The sequence below is a fragment of the Engystomops pustulosus genome, chromosome 2 (genome assembly GCF_040894005.1).
Source record: "Engystomops pustulosus chromosome 2, aEngPut4.maternal, whole genome shotgun sequence".
In the NCBI taxonomy this organism is placed as follows: domain Eukaryota; kingdom Metazoa; phylum Chordata; class Amphibia; order Anura; family Leptodactylidae; genus Engystomops; species Engystomops pustulosus.
Genome location: NC_092412.1, coordinates 226524537 through 226551209, shown reverse-complemented (window position 1 = coordinate 226551209; position 26673 = coordinate 226524537). Strand labels below are relative to the sequence as shown.

General features: G+C 40.7%; 1 protein-coding gene across 1 annotated transcript; it reads left to right on the top strand.

Annotated features, from left to right (window-relative positions):
- Positions 1–4184: 4184 nt before the first annotated feature.
- Positions 4185–25639, top strand: LOC140119391 (trafficking regulator of GLUT4 1). The gene is made up of 3 exons (XM_072138368.1): positions 4185–4882; positions 19264–19393; positions 20843–25639. Exons 1-3 carry the CDS (start codon positions 4481–4483, stop codon positions 20851–20853), a joined length of 543 nt encoding a protein of 180 aa, XP_071994469.1. The 5' UTR covers positions 4185–4480; the 3' UTR covers positions 20854–25639.
- The last annotated feature ends 1034 nt before the right edge of the window (positions 25640–26673 follow it).

The window sequence follows — 26673 nt, the reverse complement described above, 5'->3', positions numbered from 1 at the left end:
GTCAGCTCATAGGCGTAAGTTTGCAGTGACCCTATACTCCACTGGAGTCCTGAATCCAGGCGGGGAAATATGTTCTCTCTATAACATCTTCATGTTCTTTATTTGCTGATAAAGCAATTTGGCTTCTAGGGAATTGACTCTAGTACTTGTGTGTGTTATGGAGCATGGTAGACCATGAGACGTGGATTGATAGCAGTTATTATCATTGTATAGCTCAGTGAATACAATTACAATATATAGTTAATTTGATATAATTAACAGGGAAGAAGTTGACACAATTTAGGGTGAACTTATCGGAGCTTCCTTTAGGTGGTCTGTATGTGTATCTGTATGTAACTTAAGAGAAGCTAAAGATTTTTTTAATTAAATATCTCAAATCTCTCTACCTTCAGATTGGGGGTCCTAGTCTGGAGCAGGTAGCCTTGCAATGACATATTATAGTGACGATCCAAAACAATTACTTTGATTAGTGCTACAAAGACATCTTGATCAATCTTTGGGGCGGCACTTATTACAAAATGAATTGTATTTGATGGATGGGTGAAAGGTTCTCTTCATCTCTGACCACCATAAAAGAGAGATTATCAATGTCCTTGATACATGCCCCCACTTACTCTGGAGTAGGGATTAAGAAACTGGCCAACCCAAAAGAGTACAAGTTCTTCTAAGGACATTTTTATTGACTGAACAAAACTATGGGAACAAAATAATATTATAAAAAGTATGTATTCCCACAAAGACAAGATTATTAAGTATGCTCAAGATAACAAAATAACATATTCTCTAATTTCAATGTTATTGAGAAAAATAAAGCATTTCACAGATATAATTCAGTCCTGGCGTATACAGTTTTGGTTGCCCGGGGATCTGACCATAAATCTTCTGACTATGGTTAGGCAGGTAAGATTCTTCTCATGAATAGCTTCTCTTTTCTGCACACTGCAGATGTCTCTGCATCCTGCCCATCCCCTCTGCATTCCAAGACCAGCTCAAACACAGGCACTCACAAATATTTCCTGCCGGCAAACAGGGTCCAGAGGCTACAAGCTACATATAAGATAAGGTTTTTATCCAGGGGAGGGAGGCACTCTGTGTGTGTAACAGCTGAGATGCAGCAGGGCTGACAGAGTGTCATTGTGTGTTATATCCATCTCATTGATCTCATGATCTCTCATCTATCTATTTCTGTGTGAGATAGTAGTGAGTGTTCAGAAGCTAAAAGTGTAGCTAAACCCTGTACCCTGATAATCTAAGCACATTGTCAGCACACAGTATCTCACAGCACAGAGGAGTCATGTGTCTAAGTGTCTCCTTAGAGAGTCCCCGCCCACACTCTGGAATATTACACTAAGCATCACTGAATTATAGGAGCTAAGACAGCAATAAAACTGTAAAGTAAGGTGTAAAAATGATGTTTATTGTGTAAAAATCACTAGGGGATTAAAATTGTATAACTTTCTTTCATGGGCAAACCCATTTAAATACATTTTGCCCCTTACATGAACATATCTGTTTGTTAGCCAGTGTGGTATAAAAATAAGAAAATATTGGCTTCAAACTTCTAATTGTCGCCATGTTTTATGAAAAACTGCTGCTTTTTCAATAAAAACTGTAGAACATTTCTATGACAGGAGGACACTAAAAGCTTTGCATCGGAGTTTAGTGTTAGTCTTGGTGTGGATAAAGCTGCATTGAATGAAGGGTATAATTTATGAAGGGTGTAGCTAGACTTGGCATTGAAGGAAATTTAATAACAGTATTTCCCAAGTCAGCACCATGGCCAGATATCTACTCAGCAAGTGTTTTGCTGCGCCTTCTGACAGTCACTTCTTTGTTTTTGCAATATTTTTCAGTTGATTTTTATTGTTTTACTTTCAGCAAAGTTGTATCCACAGGATAGATCATGAATACCAGATCGGTGGAGGTTTGACATTTGAGATTCTCACAGTTCAGCTGTTAGTAGAGAGCAAAGTCTGGAGAACAGCTCCATTCTCTTTGTAGTGGCCAGGCCACATAACTGCAACCAACTTCATTGTCAAGTGATTGGGTCAGGGAGTAAGAGTTCTCCTTACCATCAAGCATAATTTTTTAGGAAGCCTGAAGACATGATGTGGGATTAAAGCCAGCGGTGGGACTCCCATATAAATAAGCGCTTCAATAAACCAGATTTTTTGGGTGGATGTAAAAGACTCTACAGTCATGGCCAAAAGTTTTGGGAATTATACAAATGTAAATTTTTACAAAGGCTACTGCATCATGTTTTATAATGGTAATTTGCATATACTGCAGAATGTTATAAGGAGTGATCAGCTTAACAGCAATTAATTGCAAAGTCAATATTTGCCTAGAAAATTAACTTTTTCCCCCAAAACACATTTCAACTTCATTGCAGGCGCCTTAAAAGGAGCAGCTTTTCAACATCGTTTCAGTGATTGCTCTAGTAACACAGGTGTGGGTGTTGATGAGGACAGGGCTGGAGATCAATCTGTCATGATTAAATAAGAATCACACCACTGGACACTTTAAAAGGAGGCTGGTGCTTAGCATCATTGTTTCACATCTATTAACCATGGTTATCTCTAAAGAAACACGTGCAGTCATCATTGCACCGCATAAAACTGGCCTAACAGGGAAGAGTATCGCAGCTAGAAAGATTGCAACTCAGTCACCAATCTATCGCATCATCGAGGAATTCAAAGAGAGAGGTTCCATTGTTGCCAAAAAAGCTCCAGGGCGCCCAAGAAGGACCAGCAAGCGCCAAGACCGTCTCTTAAAAGTGTTTCAGCTTCAGGATCGGGCTACCAGCAGTGCAGAGCTTGCTCAGGAATGGCAGCAGGCAGGTGTGAGTGCATCTGCACGCACTGTGAGGCGGAGACTCTTGGAGCAAGGCCTGGTGTCAAGGAGGGCAGCAAAGAAGCCACTTCTCTCCAGAACAACATCAGGGACAGACTGATATTCTGCAGAAGGTACAGGGAGTGACTGCCGAGGACTGGGGTAAAGTCATTTTCTCTGATGAATCCCCTTTCCGATTGTTTGGAACATCTGGAAAACAGCTTGTTCGGAGAAGACAAGGTGAGCGATACCACCAGTCTTGTCTCATGCCAACTGTAAAGCATCCTGCAACTATTCATGTGTGGGGTTGCTTCTCAGCCAAGGGAATCGTCTCTCTCACAGTCTTGCCTAAAAACACATACATGAATAAAGAATGGGACCAGAATGTCCTCCAAGAGCAACTTCTCCCAACCAAGAGTAGTTTGGTGATCAACAATGCCTTTTCCAGTATGAGGGAGCACCTTGCCATAAAGCAAAGGTAATAACTAAATGGCTCAGGGAACAAAACATAGAGATTTTGGTTCCATGGCCTGGAAACTCCCCAGATCTTAATCCCATTGAGAACTTGTGGCCAGTCATCAAGAGACGAACAAAAACCAACAAATTGTGACAAAATGCAAGCATTGATTGTGCAGGAATGGACGGCTATCAGTCAGGATTTGGTCCAGAAGTTGATTGAGAGCTGCCAGGGAGAATTGCAGAGGTCCTGAAGAAGAAGGGTCAACATTGCAAATTTTGAGTTGCTGCATTAACTCATTGTAACTGTCAATAAAAGCTTTTGTTACTCATAATATGATTGCACTTGTATTTCTGTATGTGATAAAAACATCTGACAAACCAGAGGGCAACAGATCATGTGAAAATATAATACTTGTGTCATTCTCAAAACTTATGGCCATGACTGTAGACTGAAACATATTCAATTATATTTTCCATAATCCAGATCAATCTTAAATTTCAACCATTCTTACTGTAGTCTAGGCTGTTGCCCTTTTTGACAAATATCTGTGTATTTATGTATTTTTCTAAATTCTATTAAATAGCTGAATATATCCTGGAAAGATGAAAGATAAATTCTTATTGTATTCTGTATACAACAAGCAAATCACTGGTCTTTTCTGTTGCGTTTGATAATAAATTCATCATAATGTAAATGTGAGAGCACAGGATATAATCCGGTTCTAAATATCTGTATAACATCAGTGAAGAAGAAAAGCTTTTATGGCTGGAGAGAAGAGCCGAGGAATTCCACAGTTAACACCCAGGAGAATCCTATGATGCTGTTCACTGTGAAAACTGCAATAATCTGCTTGTGTCATCAGCTCAGCGTCTGAGTTGGTTCGTCCTGAGAGGACGATTCCACTTGAGAAGCCTTTAGCAGAGACTGGGGCAGGGCAGCAGCAGTCTGCAGCAAATCTACCAAAGAGCTAGAGCTTCACATAGGATCCTACACCACCCAAGTCTCCATTCAGCTTCTCTATAACTCACCAAGACCTATCTCTCCATCATCACATTCTCCACACTTGCTACTTTAGCATTAGCTCCTGTCATCCTGTCTCCATGGGATTTTTGCAGCTCTGAAAGAGAAGTTTTTACCACTTTTGTTAATACTGCAATAGACTGTGTTGACGAGACGACTGTCACTGTCATGGCCATCAACACAGATGCCCAGTATGAGAAGACACTGAGTGGATCAGGTAACCCGCTACCTGCAGATGCTCATGAAACTGAGAAACTCCTCACATCTGCCTCTGAGGCAAAAGAAGAGAATGGCATGAAGAAGTCTTTCTCCGTAACCATGTCCAGCGAAAAGTCCATAGGAGACCTGGACCAGAATGGCCACAGTCTGCCCTACAAGTCAGTTTCTGCAGGACAGCTGGAGTCTGCTCCCCTCTCACCATCCAGGGGTAGTCTTGCCAGGGCTTCTTCTACAGCCACCACCACCGCCCAGGAGCAAAACAGACCCACTGACTATCTGGTCTTGGCCATCTTGTCCTGTTTTTGTCCTGTTTGGCCGGTCAACATAGTGGCTCTGGTGTTCTCCATCATGGTGAGTAGTGTCCCGGTTGGGAATTGCTTGTAGCATGGCACCTCACTTTGTGACAGGTTGCACTGCATGAATTGCTTAATGGACTATATAGATATCATACAACATTAATCTATTCAGAAACATTCCATTAAGAAGTCGTTACTGCATCTTAGTGCATGTGAGGCCCCACCCAACACTAAGGGGTAATGAAATTCTAACTACTGCAAGCCATCATGCACACAGACATGTCAAGCAATGATTTATGATACACAGAGAGTATATCTAACTGCGTGATGATATACATTTGTATAAACCGCTCCACCCCTTCTGTAATGACATATAGCTATACCTTCCTGGTATAGGTTGGGTTTGGCAGCATGCCCTCCATGTGCTGCTTACTGTACCCTATTACAAATACCATCTCTGTTAATAGGACATAGCAAGATGCAGACTCCTCCCTGCTGCTTCCCGCATCCAATATACTTCTGACCATCTCAGCACTTGGAGATTGAGCCTGTTCTTTTAATCAGACAGAGAAGCAGGGAGGGGAGAATGCATGACAAGCGGGGGGAAGATTTATGTGTTATTGTTAGCTGATTTTCAGTATTTAACCCTTGCTTGCGTCACATGCTCAGGAACTTCCAATATTGCTTAGTGATATGTCAGCATTTTCCCGCCATTGTCTTGTATCGATAACCATGGTCATTGTAATTTTAACCGCTATGGATGATTGAGTCTTCTTCCTAAAATACACCCCAGGGGTATATGGCACAGAAGATATTGACTGTCCTGACGCACAATCATGCAGTCATGGAATGTCCTTAAACCAATGCAAATAATAAAGCCTCAATACCTTAATAAAATGTAGATTTATGAGTAACTGCACCAATAAAGGAGAACATCTGCAGAGGAATCTCTGCCCTCTCCTCTATTATCCGGACGCCTTTCACTTTTATAAGGAGCAATTCAGGTAACAGATGTATGTTTAGGGATTTGCTGAAATGCTCCAAAGGGTGGAGTTTCCTTTAAGTGAGCAATAATCTGTAACAGATTTAGAATATATCAGTATTTTTATTGTTTGATACATTGTAGATTAGTACTTTAGGAAATATTGTAGCGTTAAAAATATAGTAACAGATATTACAATGTTTACAAATAAAAATGCAAATATTAGAATGTTTACAAATATTGTAACAAATTTAGAATGTTAGCAAAAAACAAAACAAAAAAAAAACATAGTGAAATAATCCAGATGAGTTATGTTCTTATTATCTTATTATATGTATTGCTGGTTTATCATCCATCCTATATAGGTTTTTATAGAAAAGGTAAGAATATTACAAGGGGCTGCAGGGGTCACATGGAATTGACTGTTTAACAAATGCAAAGGGTCAGACAAGCGCCTGCATGGGAGGGGCTCTTTAATGTCCTAATAAAACACAGCTATTGATTCCCAGATAGATGTGGATCAATACTCTGGGATTTACATCAGACCTGCAGACTTGGTTGACTTCAATTTTTTACTTTCATTCATCTTTAACTCATCAATGTGGGAGCAGAAAGATTGAGCTTGGCCAAATACCTAGCCCTGCAGCTGTTACAGACATATATCATGTAAATGTAGACAGCTGCTGCAGTATCACATGTGATAAATGTGTGGGATGATGGCGTGAGTTCTCTCTCTCTTGATCTCTCTAAACCAGTAATAACTGAGAAAGTGAGTTTTATGGGAGACTGCAGTATCCCACACATAGATTTATTGTAGAGATTCAACATAGTGATGATGGGGCATTCCCAGGCAGGAGCTCTCCATGGTCCTACCTAATTCTATACAATTATGTGTCATATGGGAGATACAATGCCAGTCACGTATCACAGTCATTGCATTATTACTCTCCAGTATGCTATGGGAGGAACTCCATGACACTGAAACATTATATCTAGATACAGAGACCGATTACCTTTGCTTTGTTATGGAATCGGAACTCAGCCTATATGACAACCACCCAAAATTGTAATGAACGGTTCCAAAGACATTATCTATCTATTATTATTATTATCTATTTATATATACAAAATGGAAAGTCCAGAGCAGCACGGGCCAATAGTTGATGGTTGGTGCGGAAGCCGGTGATCCCTTGGCATGGGTCCTCGATATAGGTAGTGAAGAGGCAGCACTCAATAAATTGTAGAAACGTGGTGATCCTTTATTCCATCAGACAGCGACGTTTCGGTGCTTGAGAAAGGTGCGGTTTAGCACCGAAACGTCGCTGTGTGATGGAATAAAGGATCACCACTTTTCTTTAATTTATTGAGTGCTGCCTCTTCACTACCTATTTATATATACATATATATGGGATCTGTATAACTGGACTTATAAAGAGGTTCAACCGTGTACTAATTCTTTACTACCTAATAATCGACTTTTTGCAACTTAATGAAATAAAAATGATACATTAACTTAATACATAGATTCCTCATATGTTCATCTACATTATCCTTACACCTATTTTACATAAATAAAACACTAGAGTTCATTTATGGAATATTCCATAAATATGTATTAAAAGGTGTTTTCACATATTTACCCATGTACATGACAATGCATTTGGTAATCTCTCACTTTAAGGCTTACTACATCTATAGTTGCCTTGTGGACCACCTGAGACATTGTAGCTAATCTGTTCATATGATACTATTCAAGTCTGCGTCAAAATATAAAAGTAAATGAAGTTTATCCCTTTGGAGATATCTCTTTTGTTGGTATTACATTTTCAGGAAAGTGCATTATAGTATTATTAATAGCTAGTTAATGCTATAGACTAGTAGTGGCGAACCTATGGCACAGGTGCCAGAGGTGGCACTCAGAGCCCTCTCTGTGGGCACCCAAGCTGTCAGCCGAGCACAGATTTCACCAGACAGGACTCCACCTGAAGTCCAAGGAAACCCAAGATGTGCGTTGATTTTTTAAAGCGAGACATCCTTTGACTGCAGGTGGAGGATGTGGATGTGACAGAGCAATAAGCAACTGCTTAAAGGGGTTTTGCACTTTCAGCAAATAATTGATATTGATTGTGTAATGAAAAGCTCTACAATTTTCCAATATACTTTCTGTATCAATTCCTCATGGTTTTCTATTTACTTCCAGTGGATATAAATCTGTCCATGGTCCATGTTATTATGGACATACAGGTGCACACTATTATCACAGAGAGTAATGTGTGATAATAACGGTTCATACACCTGTGTGTCCATCACAAAGACTATGTAACGATTTCTATCCACTGGAAATAAACATAGAAGCTTTCTATAGAAAGACAGCAAGCAGAGATCTAGAATTGACACATAAAGTATACTGGAAAAATTGTATAACTTTACAATTATTCGATTAAAGTGGGCAACCCCTTTAAATTACCATGTTGGCACTTTGCAATTCCCTTTTGGATTTTGGTCGTAGTTTGGGCACTTGGTCTTAAAAAAGTTTGCCATCATTGCTATAGGCCAACATTGAGAGTAATGATTAAGTCCCAACATTAAAATTTAGCAGCTGCAGACACTGAACTTATACTTGTGTAGTGGGAGGTTACAAGGCCTTTGACTACCATTCAAATTCGTGTCCCCTCCCCCAATATGGGGTTTTGTTGGGGTTTCCACCACTATGGATGTCAAGCATAGCATAGCAAGCATAGGTTTCCCTGCAGAGCGAATCTATAGAACCCTAAAAGGGCTCATTATACATCCATTATATGTACGTTAGACACTGTACAGACCTGTGGTTTTGGCACACTCCTAAAATTTCCTTTACGCTGAAGTGCAGATTTGAAAAGAACTTAATCGATGGAACTCCAATGAATCAATCACAAATGTTCACATACCACATACATTTCATGAATAATTTAAAGGGGTTTTCCAGCATATTGATGGTCTACCCAAAGTATAGAGCACTAGTATCAGCTCAGTGACAACTGCAGCTTAGTTTCCATTCAATTTAAGCTGAGCTGTAGTTACCCAGGCTAACCACTACACAGAAAATGTAGCTGTTTAGTGGCTTTGTTCCCTATGCTGATTTAAATTCAGAGGCAACACTGGGGGTCCTGATTCTCATATCATCACTGATTTGAAATTAATCACCTATTCTATCAATATTAATAATTGAAAATCCTTTTAAGATGTAGAAGTACAAAAATAATTGCAGTTTTAGAAGAAATAAAAAAATACATGCTTTGGACATTTGTCTTTAAAAAAAAAGGTTCCCAAATGATCACATGACGATCTACTGGTACACCCAACAATCCGTCTTTATCTATGGCAGAACCTGCCGGCAGTGCCTCCACAGGACAAAAAAAGTATTACATGGCTCCCTTGAAAGTTAAAGACATATTTAACTCAGAGATGTGACAGGACATCCAGGGTTCTCTCTTTATCTTGGAGGGTTTTTGGAAGTCTAAACATGACAATCCTTTTAATGGTTTATGGTCTAAAACTGATCACATCTGAACTTTTGGAAAATTAATGTATTTTTGCTATGTTTTAAGTTGGCCAATGTATTAATGCAATATGATGGCCTCAAAATAACAATCGTATAAACACCAAGCAATACAAAATCACCTATACAAAATATATACTGATCAATGGGTTATTAAAGGGGGTTTTCTCATAAACAATATTCTTTCCTTATCCACAGGATAGCAAGTCCCCCATGTCTGACTTCTGGCATTAGCTCATCCTGATGCCGGAAGTCCCACAAAAGTCAATGAAACACAAAGAAAGTTTTGGAACAAGAGAATAAATGATGTGAAAATCCCTGAAATGTAGTGATTAATGAGGATTCCACTTGATCTAACTACAAATGATGCTGGGGGCAGGGACATGTTAACTTGTGAGTATTATTAAGTCCAACGTTGTCCATTATTAAGTCCATATTGTATCCTATGGGACACATTTACTTTTATGTCCGGAGGAGTTCCCGAAAGTCCATTGTCCTATGATAATGCACATCTGCCGCGATTCACTGAGATTCTGTGCCCGTTGTCCTGCATGTGTCACTTCCCCGCTCAGGTCCGCAGGAGTTCACCTTCTTCTTCCTGGTGTACGTAAGTGCACTGGTTGCAACACAATTTGATTCTTAAATTCAGTGCTCAGTCCAAATCAGTTGGATCGTCCGACGGCACGCCCCTCGATTCCTGTCACATGAAAGCCAGCGGCGCTGCGCCAAAATCTGTTCGCGTGCAACACAATCCCCTTCTAAATACCTGTCCCAGCTGCACAAATCACGAATACCATGAACAGTCCGACGGAAATGCAATCCGCGGACCCTTAGTAAGTAAGCCCCTATGTATCATTTCAGGCAGGTAAGTGATGCACATGTACCCGGTAGACCAAATAAATCAGAGAACGGGGCTTATTTTTGTCAGGTTTTCGGGGATCGCGCCGCTGGGACAGGCATTTAGAAGGGGATTGTGTCGCAAATGGATTTTGGCGGGCCGTCGAACGATCCGAGTGATTCGGACTAATTGGGGGATTTAACATTTAAATTGTGTCGCAAGATCAACACTTACATGCACCGGGAAGAAGAAGGTAAACTCCAGCGGACCTGAGCAGGGAAGCTACACATGCAGGATATCAGGCGCACAATCTTCTTGAATCGCGCCAGATGTACATGCCAGTCAGACCACAGAACCTTCACTAAAGCCATCAAGTCCCAAATACAAGTGATGGACAGTGGATGCACCTGAACTCTGACCACTTCACCTTAAGGCTTCTTAACAGCTCAGCATATTGAAGAAATTTCATCATTCTGCACTAAATGATCATTTTAATGTTAAAATCCTTGACCTTATGGGGTGTCCCCCATCATCGGACCTGACACTAAAGAATGGAGGATGTGCACCATTTTATACACAATGGGGCACATTTACTAAGGGCCGAGCGCCAGCTTTCTGTCGGACTTTGCACGTTCTTTTTAGTGCAAACTGCTTGCACAGGTATTTAAGAAGTGTCCGTGACACATTTGTGACGCACGTGACCCTTTTGTGGCGCAGCTGCACTAGTCACCGGAAGAGCGTTCCGGTGTTTAGGCCAACCATGCGGCAGATTTAACAAGTCCGACAGAATTGTGTCACACGCCCTATTTTAAAGGAGCACCAAAAAAAAAGGTGCATTCTGTCGTAGCTGTGCTGGGGGAGCCAGATGGCAGTATCAGGACTAGCTAGGGTCATGTCAGGAAAAAGAGACAGAAAATTTGGGTACACAAAAGACAATCAGAAAATGGGCATCAGGAAACAAGAAGCAAGACATTGGGGGTCATTTACTAAGGGCCCGATTCACGTTTTCCCGACGTGTTACCCGAATATTTACGATTTGCGCCGATTTCCCCAGAATTGCCCTGGGATTTTGGCGCACGCGATCGGATTGTGGCGCATCGGCGCTGGCATGCACGCGACGGAAATCGCGGGCGTGGCCGGACGAAAACCCAACGGATTCGGAAAAACCGCCGCATTTAAAAAAAGAAAAGTGTCGCGGAGCTTGCACTTACGTTCACTTGGAATAGGCCGGTGAACTTGAGTGCATTCCGATGCTCTTCAGCACAGCAGCGCCACCTGGTGGACGTCGGAGGAACTGCCTTAATGAATCCCGGCCGGACCCAAATCCACCACAGAGAACGCGCCGCTGGATCGCGAATGGACCGGGTAAGTAAATCTGCCCCAATGGCTCAGGCACCTTTCAATTGGGGAAGTGCAGCCAAGGATTGGCCAGGGACAGTTTATCACAGGGTACACTGGCCCTTTAAATTCCAATGATGTGTTGTGTGCTCGCAGTAGGGGGCAGTAGAGGGCTGCGCGGAAGAGAGCATGCTCACAAGCTGCTGGCTTTACAAAGTGTACTACCTATCTATACGAGTGGCGATAAGGATAATAGAAATGGTGCCACTGCTGGTACCCAACTCATCGTGACCAATGAAATAAGTCATGTGAAGCACGGTGCTATAAAACTCCCTCAGAGGGCAAGTAACTGGCCATGGAAAACACGTGAAGCGGTGAAGTGCTTGCGATTACTTGCTGAATCCGGCTTGTGTTCTTTGCAAATTAATGCAGTAAAAACTGCTGGTGTATTGGCAGCGATTCCTATGTCTCCAAGTAACTGGCAAAAGTATGCTAAGATTTACAAGACAGCTCGATGGTGCGCTCCACGACTAATTGTTATTTTATTCATAGCCGGGACCCTATCGACATTCCTGTAATGATCTCTTTGATTTAGCTGAGATTTCATATTTTTACTAAATGTTAATATTGTAGCTGAGGATTCTTTCATGCCCTGGGCATCCTCTAAAGTAGAAGTGCTTCTTCTATGCAACATCAGGAATATTTTACTTCATATATTGTAGATCTTTATGGTAAAAGAGGATAGATTGTCATTGTGACAGGTCTCTTAAATAAAATCTACCATCAACATCCATCAAGATAAACCAGGGACACTTACTCATAGATCCAGGCACCGTTACTGTGGTAATCTTCTTATCTTTGTTATCTATCCTTCTAAAATCATGCTAATGAGCCAGAAGGGCTCCTGGCGGTGTTAGCTGAGCCCCTCCGTGCTGTAGATTTAAAGGCCGTTACACTGTTCTCCCCCCTCCCATTGTGTGCTGAACCTTCCTCTGCTGCAGTTAGATTACATCAGGCATAGAGTGTGCCTGATGCATGATGCATGCCAGTGCATGGTGGGGCTCTAGTAACACCTCCTTCAGTCTCATTAGTATAATTTTAAAAGTTGATTTTAAAAGGAAAGAGGTCATGAATAACAAAAAAAGAAGATTAAGTGCCCCTGGTTTTCCATGCTTGATTTTGATGGTAGATTTCCTTAAATCCTGATTTTTTTTTACATGATTTGATCTTTTTTGTTACCACCAGGACAAAAAGACCATCTTAATGGTTGCCAAATGTGGTTATAAAAAATAAAAACACAAAAAGTTAACTAGTTTGGTGGCATAGCTGCCTTGTAGGATGGATGTGCTCTTTGGAGATCAATAATACCCTTTAAAAAGAGGAATGATATTAACCTAAGCACAAACAAATTATTTTTTTACTGTCCCTTTTGTAGATTTCTAATTTGCTGATCTACCTACTAGTGCAGTGGTGGCGAACCTATGGCACTGGTGCCAGAGGCGGCACTCTGAGCCCTCTCTGTGGGCACCCAGGCCATCACCCCAGCATGAAGCTCACCAGACAGGACTCAAAGAATCTTCCTACAGAATCTTTCTATAATGATAGGGGAATTTGCCCTCCTCCTTTCAACTGCGTTGGTGTCTTTAGGAAGCTGAACGATTGAAAGTTGTCAAAGAACAACGAGAAATAAATTACTGCTTAAATTGCTGTGCTGGCACTTTGCTATAAATAAGTGGCTTTTGGTTGAAGTTTGGGCACTCAGGCTCTAAAAGGTTTGCCATCACTGTACTAGTGCATTGGTGAGAAATCACTTATCCTGTTTACTTGTATATTCTTTATCTGTAAGTTCTGCATAGTTAGAGAATCTATTATGGACCCTAAGATTCCCAGTTTGGATCTGGTACCTCGTAAAGTTGGATTTTGAATATAACAATCCCTAATTTTGTCTGAATGGGAATATACTAATAATACCAGGTTTCTTTATTATGGTACACATCTATACCAAAGACACTTCAGGGTGGTTTATCCTCTTAGGTTGGTTCCATACTAATAATCAGAATAAGTCTATATTCACACTAACGTGTGGCCGCCATAACGTAGTACGGCGGACACGCGTCGGGGAGAGGAGGAGGGGGTGAGTGCTGCTCACCCCCGCCCCTCTCCATAGTGGTATATGGTGCAGGGCGCCGTATTCCGGGTAAATATAGGACATGCTCTATGTTTCTCCCGGCTAAGGAACGGTACGGTACAGCGCCGTGAGCCCATTGCCGTCTACGGGGGACATATATAAGCCGTATATACGTCGGCCGTAGATAGGTCCCCCATACGGCAGTGTGAATTGGCCTAACAGGGTATTCAGGGTCTTCTTAATATATTTTGGATGTTAAAGGGAATTTACCAGCATAAATGTGTGTGTGATGTTACTAGCAGACAGACAATGAAAAATTGATATATATTCCAGTATTGAAGCTGGACCTGGAGCACTGGGGGAACCTCCTCACACTGCTGTGTTCAGCCTCTGCATTCAAACCCTTCCCCTACCCCTGTTGTTGCTGTTACTCACAGAGCAGAGCTGTGAGATCACACACAGCAATGCACCAAAGTACACTCCTGGAATATAAATCTGTTTTTTCACAGTCCTGCTGCTACTAACCACTCATGCAAAGATATGGATACAACCTAACACTGTCTGCACCTTTGTGTGGTCAAAATCACTGCTAGACTCACTTTAGGTTTGTAGCACAGATTTATTTTTTTATTATTTAATATAATTTATTTAATGTTTCTTTTAAAATTTCTATATGAAGGATTGTTTTTTGCAGGAAGCATTGTATTTTTTTTTAATGGCGCCTTCCTTATGTACATATAATCAATTGATTAGCTTTTATTATTCTGTATTGATGAAACTAAATACAAAGAATGAATGAACCTTCCCACTATACGTATAGAAGCTCCATAAAAGGTTCCTCATTGAACATGGCCCTTACATACAATGTAGATGAGACCATGTACTGTAACTCAGACACACGGTGTAATCAATATCTCATTATTTCACCCTCTTAAGACTTTTCATGGTAATATAAACGGTACTTCAAAGAATATTCATTCTGCTCCACCTAGAAAAGAATTCCTGAAATATTCATTAGGCTTATTGATGTTTTCTGGATCCACATATAATGTCGTATTCAAACTTTCTAGAGTTCATTAATCTGTGTTGCCACATAGATCTTTTCTTCTGAGCATGAGACCAAATTGAAGGTAATTTGCCCCAAATTAAAGGTTACAATCTCAGCATTTTCATCCTTTTTAGAATAAAACTTTTCATACATAATGGTATTATTTAGCTTGTATACTGAATATTCGAACAGTTTTTCCCACCGTTGTTGTCCTGGATTAATCACAAATCTGAGGAGTGTTTCTGCAGCCATAAAGTCGCATGTCCTTGATTGTGGCAAATCTGTGCCAAAAATTGTTGCAATCAGAGACATAAGACTAGCATTATCCCACTAACCATAAGCCTCTAACCCTAAGCCTACTTAACATAGTCAATGAACCCAACACTACTAACCCAAAGCCCACTAACCAGAGGCGTTTCTTGGGGTGTTAAAAGATCCGGGGCACAGGCCCCCATTAATGTCCTCTCCATCAATAGCATGTGCATGTTAAAAACACAGGTAATTTCAATTGAGGTATACAACAGGTGAAGGCACCTGCTCCATCTACTCATCTACTCCGGACACCACCCCCATCAAGAGTGAGGGTGACACTTTGGTTTAGTGACAGACATTTTATTTTTCTTTTAAGGCTGCATTCACACAACTGTATGAGGGACGTATGTACAAGCGCTAGCTTGCGGCCGTACATATGTCCCCCATAGACGGCAATGGGTGCACGGAGCGATGTGTCCTATCTTTCCCCCTTTGCACGGCCCGTATGCCATGCTAGTCTATGGAGAGGGGAGGGGTCACACCTCATCTTCTCCATCGTGACGGAGGTATGCCTGCATGGCTACGGCCTGGAGGACATATGCTCGTGTCAGTCTAGCTTTACAAATACAGTCCACGCTGCCCCGATGCCGCCCTTTTGCAGTGCCTAGTAGTAAATCCAGACCTGGCTGTATAATCATATCTGTGCCTCTATTAGCCTACTTCTCAACTTCTCTTTTACTTTTAGAGATGAAAAAACACATAACAGTCACTTAAAAGAGTTTCTGCAGTCCCTTCATTTTAGTGTACGGCCTGTGTCTCCTTCAGTCTCCTTTCAGTAATTTGTTAAGGTGCTTGGAGTTGAACGACTGCCAATCTACTATTGATGACCAACCTAAGGAAAGATCTGATAATCCCCAATTTTTCTAGTGTAACCCCTGACGGCTCCTATAAATGATATAGGGGTAAGGTTGATTTTGCTTGTATCTGCATTTTTTCCAAACATTACAAAACTATAGAGGGACATGTGTCTTTTTTCAACCTTATAAACTGCATAACTATGTGTAGAAAGAGTCTAAAGCTCTATAATTTGTCCATAAGATCATTGCATGAAATACTCATATGATTCCTAGGTTCTGGTTTTTGGCTGTTTTTGGATTGCTGAGAGTGAATTGTATTTGAAAGGATGAGACATCATTTTTCATCTTATATATTGAGATTTTTTTCGGTTCTAAAGTCTGAGATATCTGTCAAAGAAACCGTATTGCAAAACCATTTACTCTAGTATGAAATGAAATATTACATCCTGATGAATATTTATGTATCCTCCAAAATGGCCTATAATTCAATAAATCATTCTTTAATTATAGTCATTTCACAATTTAATGAACACAGTTGAAAAGATTAATGAAAACTCTTATTAAAAAAAAAAAACTCTAATCTTTGTGCCTATAGCAACCAATCAGAGCACAGCTATAATCTTATTAGAGGAGAATATGTAATGTAGGCTCGGCTGTAATTGGTTGCTGTGGGCAGCAAAAGACAATCGTTCTTTTAGACACTTTCATAAATCTACATGGTAGAACCACTCGGGCTGAGCAGCGTGACAATCTGGGTAGAAGAGAGCGGCAATATCCAGCGCTACCTGCAGGATTAAAAAAAGCAAAGAACATCAAATTACAAAGTTTTACAAAGCTTTTTTGTGACTATATATCAGTGTAACACCAAAAAGAAAAAGGTTCAAAGAACACAGAAACATATAATTATACATAAATATACTTTATTTCAATCAATCTAAATGTTAAAAACCAAACACAATACAGCATACATGAACGGACAACAATGGATTAAAATTGTGTGTATACCAAATAGCGGTAGTAACCAGCCAATACAAAAATACCATGCTGTGTATCAGTAATAGGTAGTAAAAGGTGAGCAGTTAAATGAAACAGTACTCAAGAGTACTGAATTATCTGGAAATGTACATTACAAAGCTGTAAACCAATGGCTGTAATACCATACCAAAGAGAGGACCACACACAGACAATGCCCCATTGGTTTACAGCTTTGTAATGTACATTTCCAGATAATTCACTCTTGAGTACTGTTTCATTTAACTGCTCACCTTTTACTACCTATTACTGATACACAGCATGGTATTTTTGTATTGGCTGGTTACTACCGCTATTTGGTATACACACAATTTTAATCCATTGTTGTCCGTTCATGTATGCTGTATTGTGTTTGGTTTTTAACATTTACATTGATTGAAATAAAGTATATTTATGTATAATTATATGTTTCTGTGTTCTTTGAACCTTTCTCTTTGTGGTATTATTCTATCTTACCCAATGGTATTTTGTTTACATGCCCATACCTAACGGGTTTTCTATTTTTGTGCATTATATATCAGTGTAGTTTAACAAAACTTTTCCGGGGACCAGAAAGTGAGAGAGAGAGGGGAGTTTCTTCCATGGGGGTAATTTCACAGACCCTATACAAGCTCCAAGGCAGTTTGGGATTAATATATGATACGTAATTGGGGTAATTAATGCAGGGAACATGGAATTACACAATAATTAACTTTCGAGTGCCTGGCATTTATTGTGGTTAAGCCTGTTACCCTATTACAGGCGATCCCCTACTTAAGGACACCCGACTTACAGACAACCCATAGTTACAGACAGACCCCTCTGACCTCTGGTGAAGCTCTCTGGATGTTACTATAGTCCCAGATTGCAATGATCAGCTGTAAGGTGTCTGTAATGAAGCTTTATTGATCATCCATGTTCCATTACAGCAAAAAATGTTTAAACTCCAATTGTCACTGGGGCAAATTTTTGTTGTCTGGAGCTACAATTATAAAATATACAGTTTCGACTTACATACAACTTAAGAACAAACCTCCGGACCAAATCTTGTACGTAACCCGGGGACTGGCTGTATGTAACTTGAGGTCGCGTTCACACATTGGGGGAGATCTATTGATGTGTCTCTCTTTAGACCAGTGTATAGTATGACTAGACCATTCTCTGCTGCACCAGATTAATCCCCGTGTCTGATGCTGGATGATTAATCCGGTGCAGTATAAGACTGGTCATTGGTACTTTGCACCTCCTATTAGTTGGTCCCATTTGCTGCACCACAATATTGAATTTTCTGGTGCACAGACTGAACTTTCTGGTGCACACACTATTGCATGTGAGGTCATGCCCCTGTTTTACGTGCTCCTTTTTCGAACGAGTCAGAAAACTGTCTAAAAATGGTCTAAACCCTAAACCCTAAAATGTGGTACATGACAGGATCCGTTCTTCATTCAGCTGCTAGTGACTTATTCTTGCAATATGCAAACGAGTCGAGGTAGATGTCAATAATTTGCAAACAACTGAGCTTGAAGGGGCTTCTATGGTGTACTCAAGAGCCCCTGAGGCTCATTTTCATATTTTTAAAACCCCTTTTTGCGAAAAATAAGTCATTAAATAAAGCTAAATGAAGAATGGATCCTGTTTTAGGGGGCAAACACGCACCTGTAAGAATGCTATGGTTAAAACTACTGAATCTATCCGGTTGATTTCCTTTAATACATCTGTATACGGGAGTAGCTCCTCCCCTTGCAGCTTTAACTGTTCTCCTAACGTGTCTCAAATGCCACGTGTGGATATGGCCTCATGGTGGTTCAATGAACTCAAGAATCCAGGATATTGGGGCAATTTTGGCAATGCAGGTTATGATGATCTGACTTTGTGTCTTCCTTTAATCTCCTGAAGTTTTGCTTGTAGGGTACTGGGCAGTGGTGCAGGAGAATCCCAGGGGCAGTAGATGATGAATTACTCACCTGCTAATGTCCCCAATATGTCCAGTAGGGTACGGTCCACTTCTGCGAGGCGAGGTTGAAGATGGAGACAGCGTTCCATGGCTACTTCCTTTGATTCAACAAAATCCAAATCCTATTTACATTTTTGGTAGTTCTGGTCCTTCCATGGTCCGGTCAAGTTTTGTTGTTTTTGAATAAAGTCCAGAATTGTTCTACATTGTGTAAGAGGATGATTTGATTTTGTGCAGAAGTAAAAATTAAACATTTCTAGAGAACATACAATACAGAATATCCAATATAGAGGGAAGGAAAATGCCCAAATATCACAGCTACAAAACATCAGTAAAACAGCGGACATTTGTGTGAACTCCAGACTGGACCAAGTCAGATGGAATATCCTGTAATTTGTTGATTTTCCTATATTCAGGTTCTTTGGTGTTTTTACTGTGTGTCCTATATTTACCTTGCTAATTAGTAAAGTTTCTTTCTTTTTCTCACTAGTCACGGAATAGCATGCAGCAGGGCGATATGGACGGAGCCCGAAGATTGGGGCGTCTGGCCAGACTACTGAGTGTTGTATCTATCCTGCTGGGAATTGTCATCATCATCCTCTTCATCCTCAGTTTTACAGGTCAGTTTTACAGTTTTATATAATTCCTTTTCTCTTTCTATACGCACAAACTTATAGAACATATCGTTAGGTTCTGAAGCTGCCAAAGTGAATGCAGGTCCACAAGTGCAAGACAACACGATTGCTTCTGGTATATATATCGCTATGGCACATGTACCCTCAGTCTCTTCTCGATAAATATAGAAAGCATTGATTGATTGATTATCATTTACAGGCAACTTTCATGCAATGTCATTTAACAAAATATTAAAAACAGATGCAAATCTTGCAACCAGGGCCGGCGCCAGCACTGGGCGCCCAGAGATCTTGGGGGGCCACAAGGCTGTACATAAGGAATCCATGGGGGTGAAGGGGGCTGTATCTAATGAATCCTTAGGGTGTGAGTGAGCTTTATATAAAATAACCATATGGGGGCTGATTAATATGATAAAGTAGGGAATATTTTAGGGAACAGGAGACTGTTTATGTTTCTGAATTTTTAATGCCCCCATTTGAGTTGACTGCAAAGGGGCCCACTGAGGCTCTGTTGCCCAGGGGCCTACTAAATCCTGGAGCCGACCCTTACTGCAACTATTGCAGTTTCATCGTTTTACCATTGAATCACCAAATTGGTTTGAGAAGTCACATCCGATACCTTTACCTTGAGTACTTTGGTAATTGCATCTTAGCTTCTAATTTTTTATGCTTTTATCAACACGGGTCCAATATGCCCTGGAATATGGTGGTTGTTAAAGGGGCTTTGTCATTAAAGGGGTTGTGTCATTATCAGATGTTGGATCCTCCACAATTGGTAGAATTCCCATATCAGCTCCATAGCAGAGGGACTTCTGGATCTCGGTGGCGCTGTATGCCAATCCAAAAGTCAATAGAGCACAGAACGGAGCTCCAACCTGTGTAACTTTGACATCTAGGGGACATCTGGTCTTTTAGCTGGACGGACTGATATACTTGTGGCCCCTCGTTCTACCAGTTACTGGGGGTTCAACAGCTGAGACTCCCATGTGATCTAATATTTTCCCCCTATACTGTCGATAGGAGATACATGTAGTTAAATGACACTACAAGGCACATGCTAGACCACAGCTATATTTAATCATTGGACCAGTTTTTATTGTTGGTGGAAGGTTAATGGATAGACTACTACCAATATTTCATGGATAGATGATGATTTGCAGACTTGGAGTCACCCCTTTAAACCAGGACATCTGTAGGATAAAATTGCATGTAGGGTGAGGTCCTATGGATGAGGGGGCTGTACTGCTTCTGTTATACTGGCAGACATGTATGATATAACACTGTCTAATCCCCAATCCATGACAGTTGTTTCTCAGAATCACATGCTGCAATAAAACCAATCCAGATCCTTTAGACGTGAGACTAATGCGTTCAGCTTAATGCTTTCTTCAATCATTTCTCTGCTCTAATTACCATTGCTTACTTCTCTTCTAGTTCTCCACTAAGATTCGCTGATGATCTGGGGCTCAGACGGAGATCCAGAAATGGCCTGCCTTATCGTTTCCTTCAGTTTTTAACCTCTTCATTGCAAAAAGGCCCTTCTATTTTGGAGGCTGGCTGGAGGAAAGAACAGGCCCAACTCTTCCCAAGGTCCAAGGGATTGCATGCAGCACTTTACACGCCCTTGGGGATTGAGAGAGATGCAGGAGAACAGCACAAATGAGAGGGACTTGCAAAAGGGGTAACAGAGAGATGCCTTGAGGTTGCCCTCCTATCATAATAACCTACAGACGGACAACTTATGGAGGGGCATCTGGGGACTGGCAATCAGGTGATAGCACAACTCCTTTTTTATTTACAGCTTTTGTATCAAAGGAATGAAAGCTATTGTCTGTAATAATAATAAAGCTGAAAACTGCCATAAATAGGGTATGCGATTAGGAAAGAACTTGACACTGCACCGGGCTGTGTGACCTCCCCCTGTTTTGGATGATGCTGCTTCCTCGCTGACAAAATGGAACAGGACTTGTATTCTCTTTTTTAGCATTTTTCATGGGTTGTTTGAAAATACAACATATACAGAAAACTGCGGCTCAACATCTGCATGGTTGCTTGTCCTCCTCGATCAAAGCACCTCTTCTCCTTTGCTTGCAGCAGACTGGCGCTGTGATATTCATACAAGTCAGGGGGTTATTGACACGGGTTGACTTCTACAAAGAGCGTACTTTAGCATTTGTAGGAAATGACCCAGATATATGCAGTAGCTATATATAGCGAGGGCTGCCATTTACTGTCCAAAAATTCTGTCCACATCATAAGACGCTCAAATGCAAAGCATCGAGAGACACATCTTAGGAGACAAGAACGCGATCACAAAATGTATGAGGGTACAGACAGTCCATGGGGGTTATTTATCTGTATTTTTCTTCCTTTTTCTGTCTCTTTTGTGACTTTTTTTTGCGCTTTTTTTGGGGACATTTTGAAATGTCTGTCTGAATTTGTTTTTCATCAGTAAGACACATTTATCTTCTATTCCAGGCGTGCTAAATTTCGCGAATGACATTTATCATTTCAAATTGTATAAAATTAGAGACACTTTTTGGCGCAAAAAGAAAAGTGAGATTGATAAATTACCAAAGTAGAAGATGGAAACAAGCCAAAACAAACAGAGATAAGATAACTGACCCGCCATGAGTTTTACCACTATCTAGCCTCCTCAATTTATTAGACGATCCAACCCAAAAATTTAAGGGAGGATCTCTGGTTATGTTAATTGTTGATATTAAAAGCTACACAGCCTACTAACTTCTGGAAAACAAGTGTACCTGTCACTTATGTGTCACCAGTGATAATCACATGGATTTCTAATACCTCCATTATCAAGATCATATCCATAAGCTTCCATAAGACCACCAAATTGCTATGAGACATCAATATCTGTTCATTTCATAGCATAATAACTCAAGAACTTGGATACTCCATATTAGTTGCTACAGATTTGCACTCAGTCCAGTATAATATTCATCACCCTTACATGTTATATCAGAATCTATAGAACTTTACACTTCTAGGGGGTCATAATGTGGGTTACTCCTATGTTGGGTTACTAATGCCATCTAAAATCAACATTGCCAGGAAGGCCATTAAAGCCAGTGTAAGCTATACATTCTCTTTAATGACTTTTTAATGAGCAAAATACATTTAGCTCTAAACAATAACATTTCAAAAAGTTCTAAATATTTTATTAAAGTATCGTTTAGGTTCTAATGTATCCTGTAGCGCTGCAGTTGACACATAAAGGTGGTGGAGCTCATGTATTAGGAAGAACATATTCTCAAACCACCTCAACAATGGATATAATTCTATATACGTAACAACCAAATAAGAAGTAGCAGATTTTGTTCTTCTGCCGGCCACAGAACAGGCCACATTATAAGGGTTTATTCAAACATGTGAAATATGGTCGTTAACTTAAAACTGCCTGCAGTCAAAAATGATGCAAGGAGTCCCTGCGCTTTATATGAACAACTGTCTTGCAATGTGATCCTGTTGTAGTACATGTATATAGAGATAAATCAGCACTCCAATATTCATCTATGTAGTCCAAAATAATGTTTTGGGTGCACCCGGTCATGGGTCCATGTTGGTTGGACCCCCAATCCACAAAAATTGAAAAAGCAGCAGCACTCTTCATGCATCCATCAAAGTAAAATAAAATTATTGCAACGTTTCGACATCACATCTTTAGCAAGCTGTTGTAGTACATGACAGTAGTCTTGCAGGGGTACAGGGACTCCTTGCATCATCTATGACTCTGATGCTTGGAGCCATAGTGTACACTGTTTGGGCAGTTTTAATATTTTGCACCTACATTTAAGATATCATAGTAAGATGATGAGTAATACTCATAAGCCAATATGCAGTTAATCACCATTTCTGTCCTCATCACTGGATACTAATTGTATTTTTGACATTCTCAGTGTAAATCTTCCAGGATGCATAATTTATAGTAACATACTCTGAGCTGAAAACCACTTAAAAGCTCAAACAGCGTGGGCAAAGCTAAACACTCTAAGTTCTACAAAAGTAATGTATGCTTAATAACATAATCCAATTTCCTGGCTAAGCCACAAAGTCGTGTGAGCTGAGTCAGTCTGACATTACAGTATTTTACATATACTGTATGTGATCTCATTATGTGAAGATTCTACCTTGTACTTGATGAGCAGGTACAATAATGGGGAATGGAACTCATGTTGTTTGCTAAGGATTGCCCCAAAAATGTCATAAAAGATTTGTGTTTGGATTGTATGAGTTACATATGTGTTATAACAGTGTTGTGAACCCTTCAGGACTAGTGCGACAATAAATACGGTATATCCCACCCTTCACAACCATAATATCTGTTGGATAGAACCTAAAGATGTTTGTCCCCAATGCAAAATCTGTACCAAGACCCCATATATAATGTATTGTTATTAGTTCTGGTCCGTTTATATGGGAAAGAGACACCTTAGGGGTCCGTACGGATCCTGGTGCCTGGTGGTCACCCCCGCCCCTAATGGTGATGTCAAAGAGTTTCAACATGTATTTCCCCCAGGTGACAGAAGGACAATTATTAATTTAAGCTTAAACTATGTTGTACGTTCAAATATTGCATCTTATAACTAATACCGTAATAGTGAGGTTCAGATGTGAAACATTAATTGTCCACCTTAATCCCTAATGTTCTAATTAACACATGGAAATGGTAATAGCTAACAAGCAGCTCATTGCTCTGTCCTTAAAAAATATGTGTAAATCTCACCTACCCCTAGATGACCATCTACTTCCCATAACCGGTACCTGGTGGTTACATTTAGTAAGAATTAGTGCTGGATGACTATACTCTTCTATGTAGCTCATTTCTATCTCTGTTCTTTCTTACTGATTTTTACTATTATTATTTGTGGAAGAGATGGATTCTGGATAAATGCAATGATTTATATTTATATGGAGAAGCATTTGGTGTTTATTACAAAAAAATAATCATCGTAAAAATTAACTTGAAGGGGTCGTCTTGAAATTGGTCCCTGGAGGTATAAAAATAACAAAGAGCAAATATCCTCACCCTCCCCGGCTCTCTGATTCTGCATGGCACCACATGTCACCCCCAGTCTCACCGGTAATGTCACCTCCATATTACACACAACAGCTACAGCCTACAGCTGCTGCTGTAGCGGGTGTATGGTTAGCAACTTTGCGTCAGCATTGTATGTGTACAGAGGCTGGGGGTGACCTGAGAGAGCACCCGAAAGGTGGAGTATATATATGTTCTTTGTTATATATATACCCCTATGATCCTATATATAAAACCCCCTAATCACAGACAGCCCCTTTTATATCAGAAAAGATTAGTACAGGATAGAAAGAACATGACTGTTCCCTTCCTTAAACAGTGTCACTCTTGTCTACAGGCTGTGTGTACAATTGTAGATCTGTTCCCTTTTATAGAACTAAACTACAGCACTAAATACAACCCACAGACGGACAAGATAACATTTCTGTCATAATAAAAAAAAAAGAAGTAGTCGTGTTTTTCTAATCCTGGACAACCCCTTTAAATTTATCACCATCATAAGATTGCTGTAATACTGAAAGTTGTCTACTCTGATGTTCGTATGTTCTTTTCATTCCTATGTTGTTGCAGAATGTTGCCAAATTTGAAGTGTACATTGTTCTGTCCTCCATGCAATGTGTGATACATTGAAAAGTTCTAGAATGTAGCAGAAGCTCGGAGACACAGCGTACAAGATACATGTCCCGTCTGTTGTAGATGCAATGCCCTGTTCAGTAACTCCTATAATCCCTGTCATCAGCAACTTTTTTTTTCTTGCTGATTAGAGGAGACACTTAATGGAGACATAGCAGGAAAGTATTTATGATGAAATGCGGTGCAATGCAGGTAGGGCACAATGCCATGAGACTAGAAGCTATGTGGCTGTGCTCCAACCCTCGCTAAGAAGTGGCATGGCCATTAAGCATTTGCATAAAACCCCCCCACAATTCTCCTCTAGCGTTCACAGCTGACCTTCCCCGGATATTGAGGTCCTTCCTAGAGTCTTATATCACTCAATCAACAAACAGTAGCATGCAGAAATCCCACACTGACTCCCTCTTGCCAAAAAGACAAGGGCATGTTATTAGGAATATATATACAGACATGTAGGGGAGGAGGTGAGGGATTGAATGCATTCCATTTTGTATTTTTGGCATGAACGAAATAAAGTTTGACAATGCATGGGCCACTGGTCTTGGATCTTATCTGTTTTTTGTTTTTTTGCACACCCATAGGGTGACAGCGGTAAAAAGCTTGATTTGGCCTTTATTTATGAGATACTTCTGCAGGATGGTCTTGGCAGCTTCGCCAAGGAGAGAATGTGCATCGGGATGGAACGCGCTGGATGCCGGCCAGACTTCCAGTATATCCATGGTGAAAAATGAGATGAAACAAAGAGCAGGTTGAGCTCACGGAAGGGGAACATTTATCAAGCTGGGTTTCCTGAGTATTAGTCCTCGCACCTCAGGTGGCATCCAATTTCACAGAGAACTCTGACCATAAGGAAGCTTATGTTACAAAAACGGAACATAAAATTTTGTGTAAAACCTTACAGCCTGGCCTTCATTGTTACAGATCTACAGAAGATGTCAATGGGGAGTATTTAACATGCCTTATACGCAAATTTTCTAGTGGATAAGGCATGTAAAAAGCCACATTTATGACATATTTGTCGGTTTTCTGACCCCGAAAACCCTTTGGGTGACGCCACGAATGCCCTGTTCCGGCGTATTTACTATAACCTATAGCTGTAGACTATAACCGAAATCTCATGTCTAACCTGGCTGAGATTGATTTCCAGTGAACATCCAGTGTACAGTGCAACGGCAGGGGGTTTATTAACACACTGGGGCACATTTACTAAGGGTCCGCACACCGCATTTCCGCTGAGTTTCCCGACTATTACCGATTTGCGCCGCATTTAACAGGGGTTTTTGGCCCACGATCGCACCAACTTTCATGCCACACAAATCGGGGGGCGGGCCGTCGGACAACCTGACTGATTCTGACTAAGCGCGGGATTTAAAATTCAAATTGTGTCGCAAGACGTCCACTCACATACACCGGGAAGAAGACGGTGAACTACGGCGGACCTCAGTGGGGAAGCGACAAATGCAGGATATCGGGCGCAGAAGCTTCGTGAATCGTGCCACACTTCATCCTCGTCGGACAACGCACCTCGGGATCGCGACAGGACCGGGTAAGTAAATGTGCCCCATTCTCTACA

What these genes read in the sequence shown, in the direction of transcription:
- LOC140119391 (XM_072138368.1), top strand. Translation starts at nt 4,481, where the DNA reads ATGGCCATCAACACAGATGCCCAGTATGAGAAGACACTGAGTGGATCA. An exon ending in CTCTGGTGTTCTCCATCATG is followed by an intron (nt 4,883 to 19,263) that starts GTGAGTAGTGTC and finishes TTTTCTCACTAG; the next exon opens with TCACGGAATAGCATGCAGCA.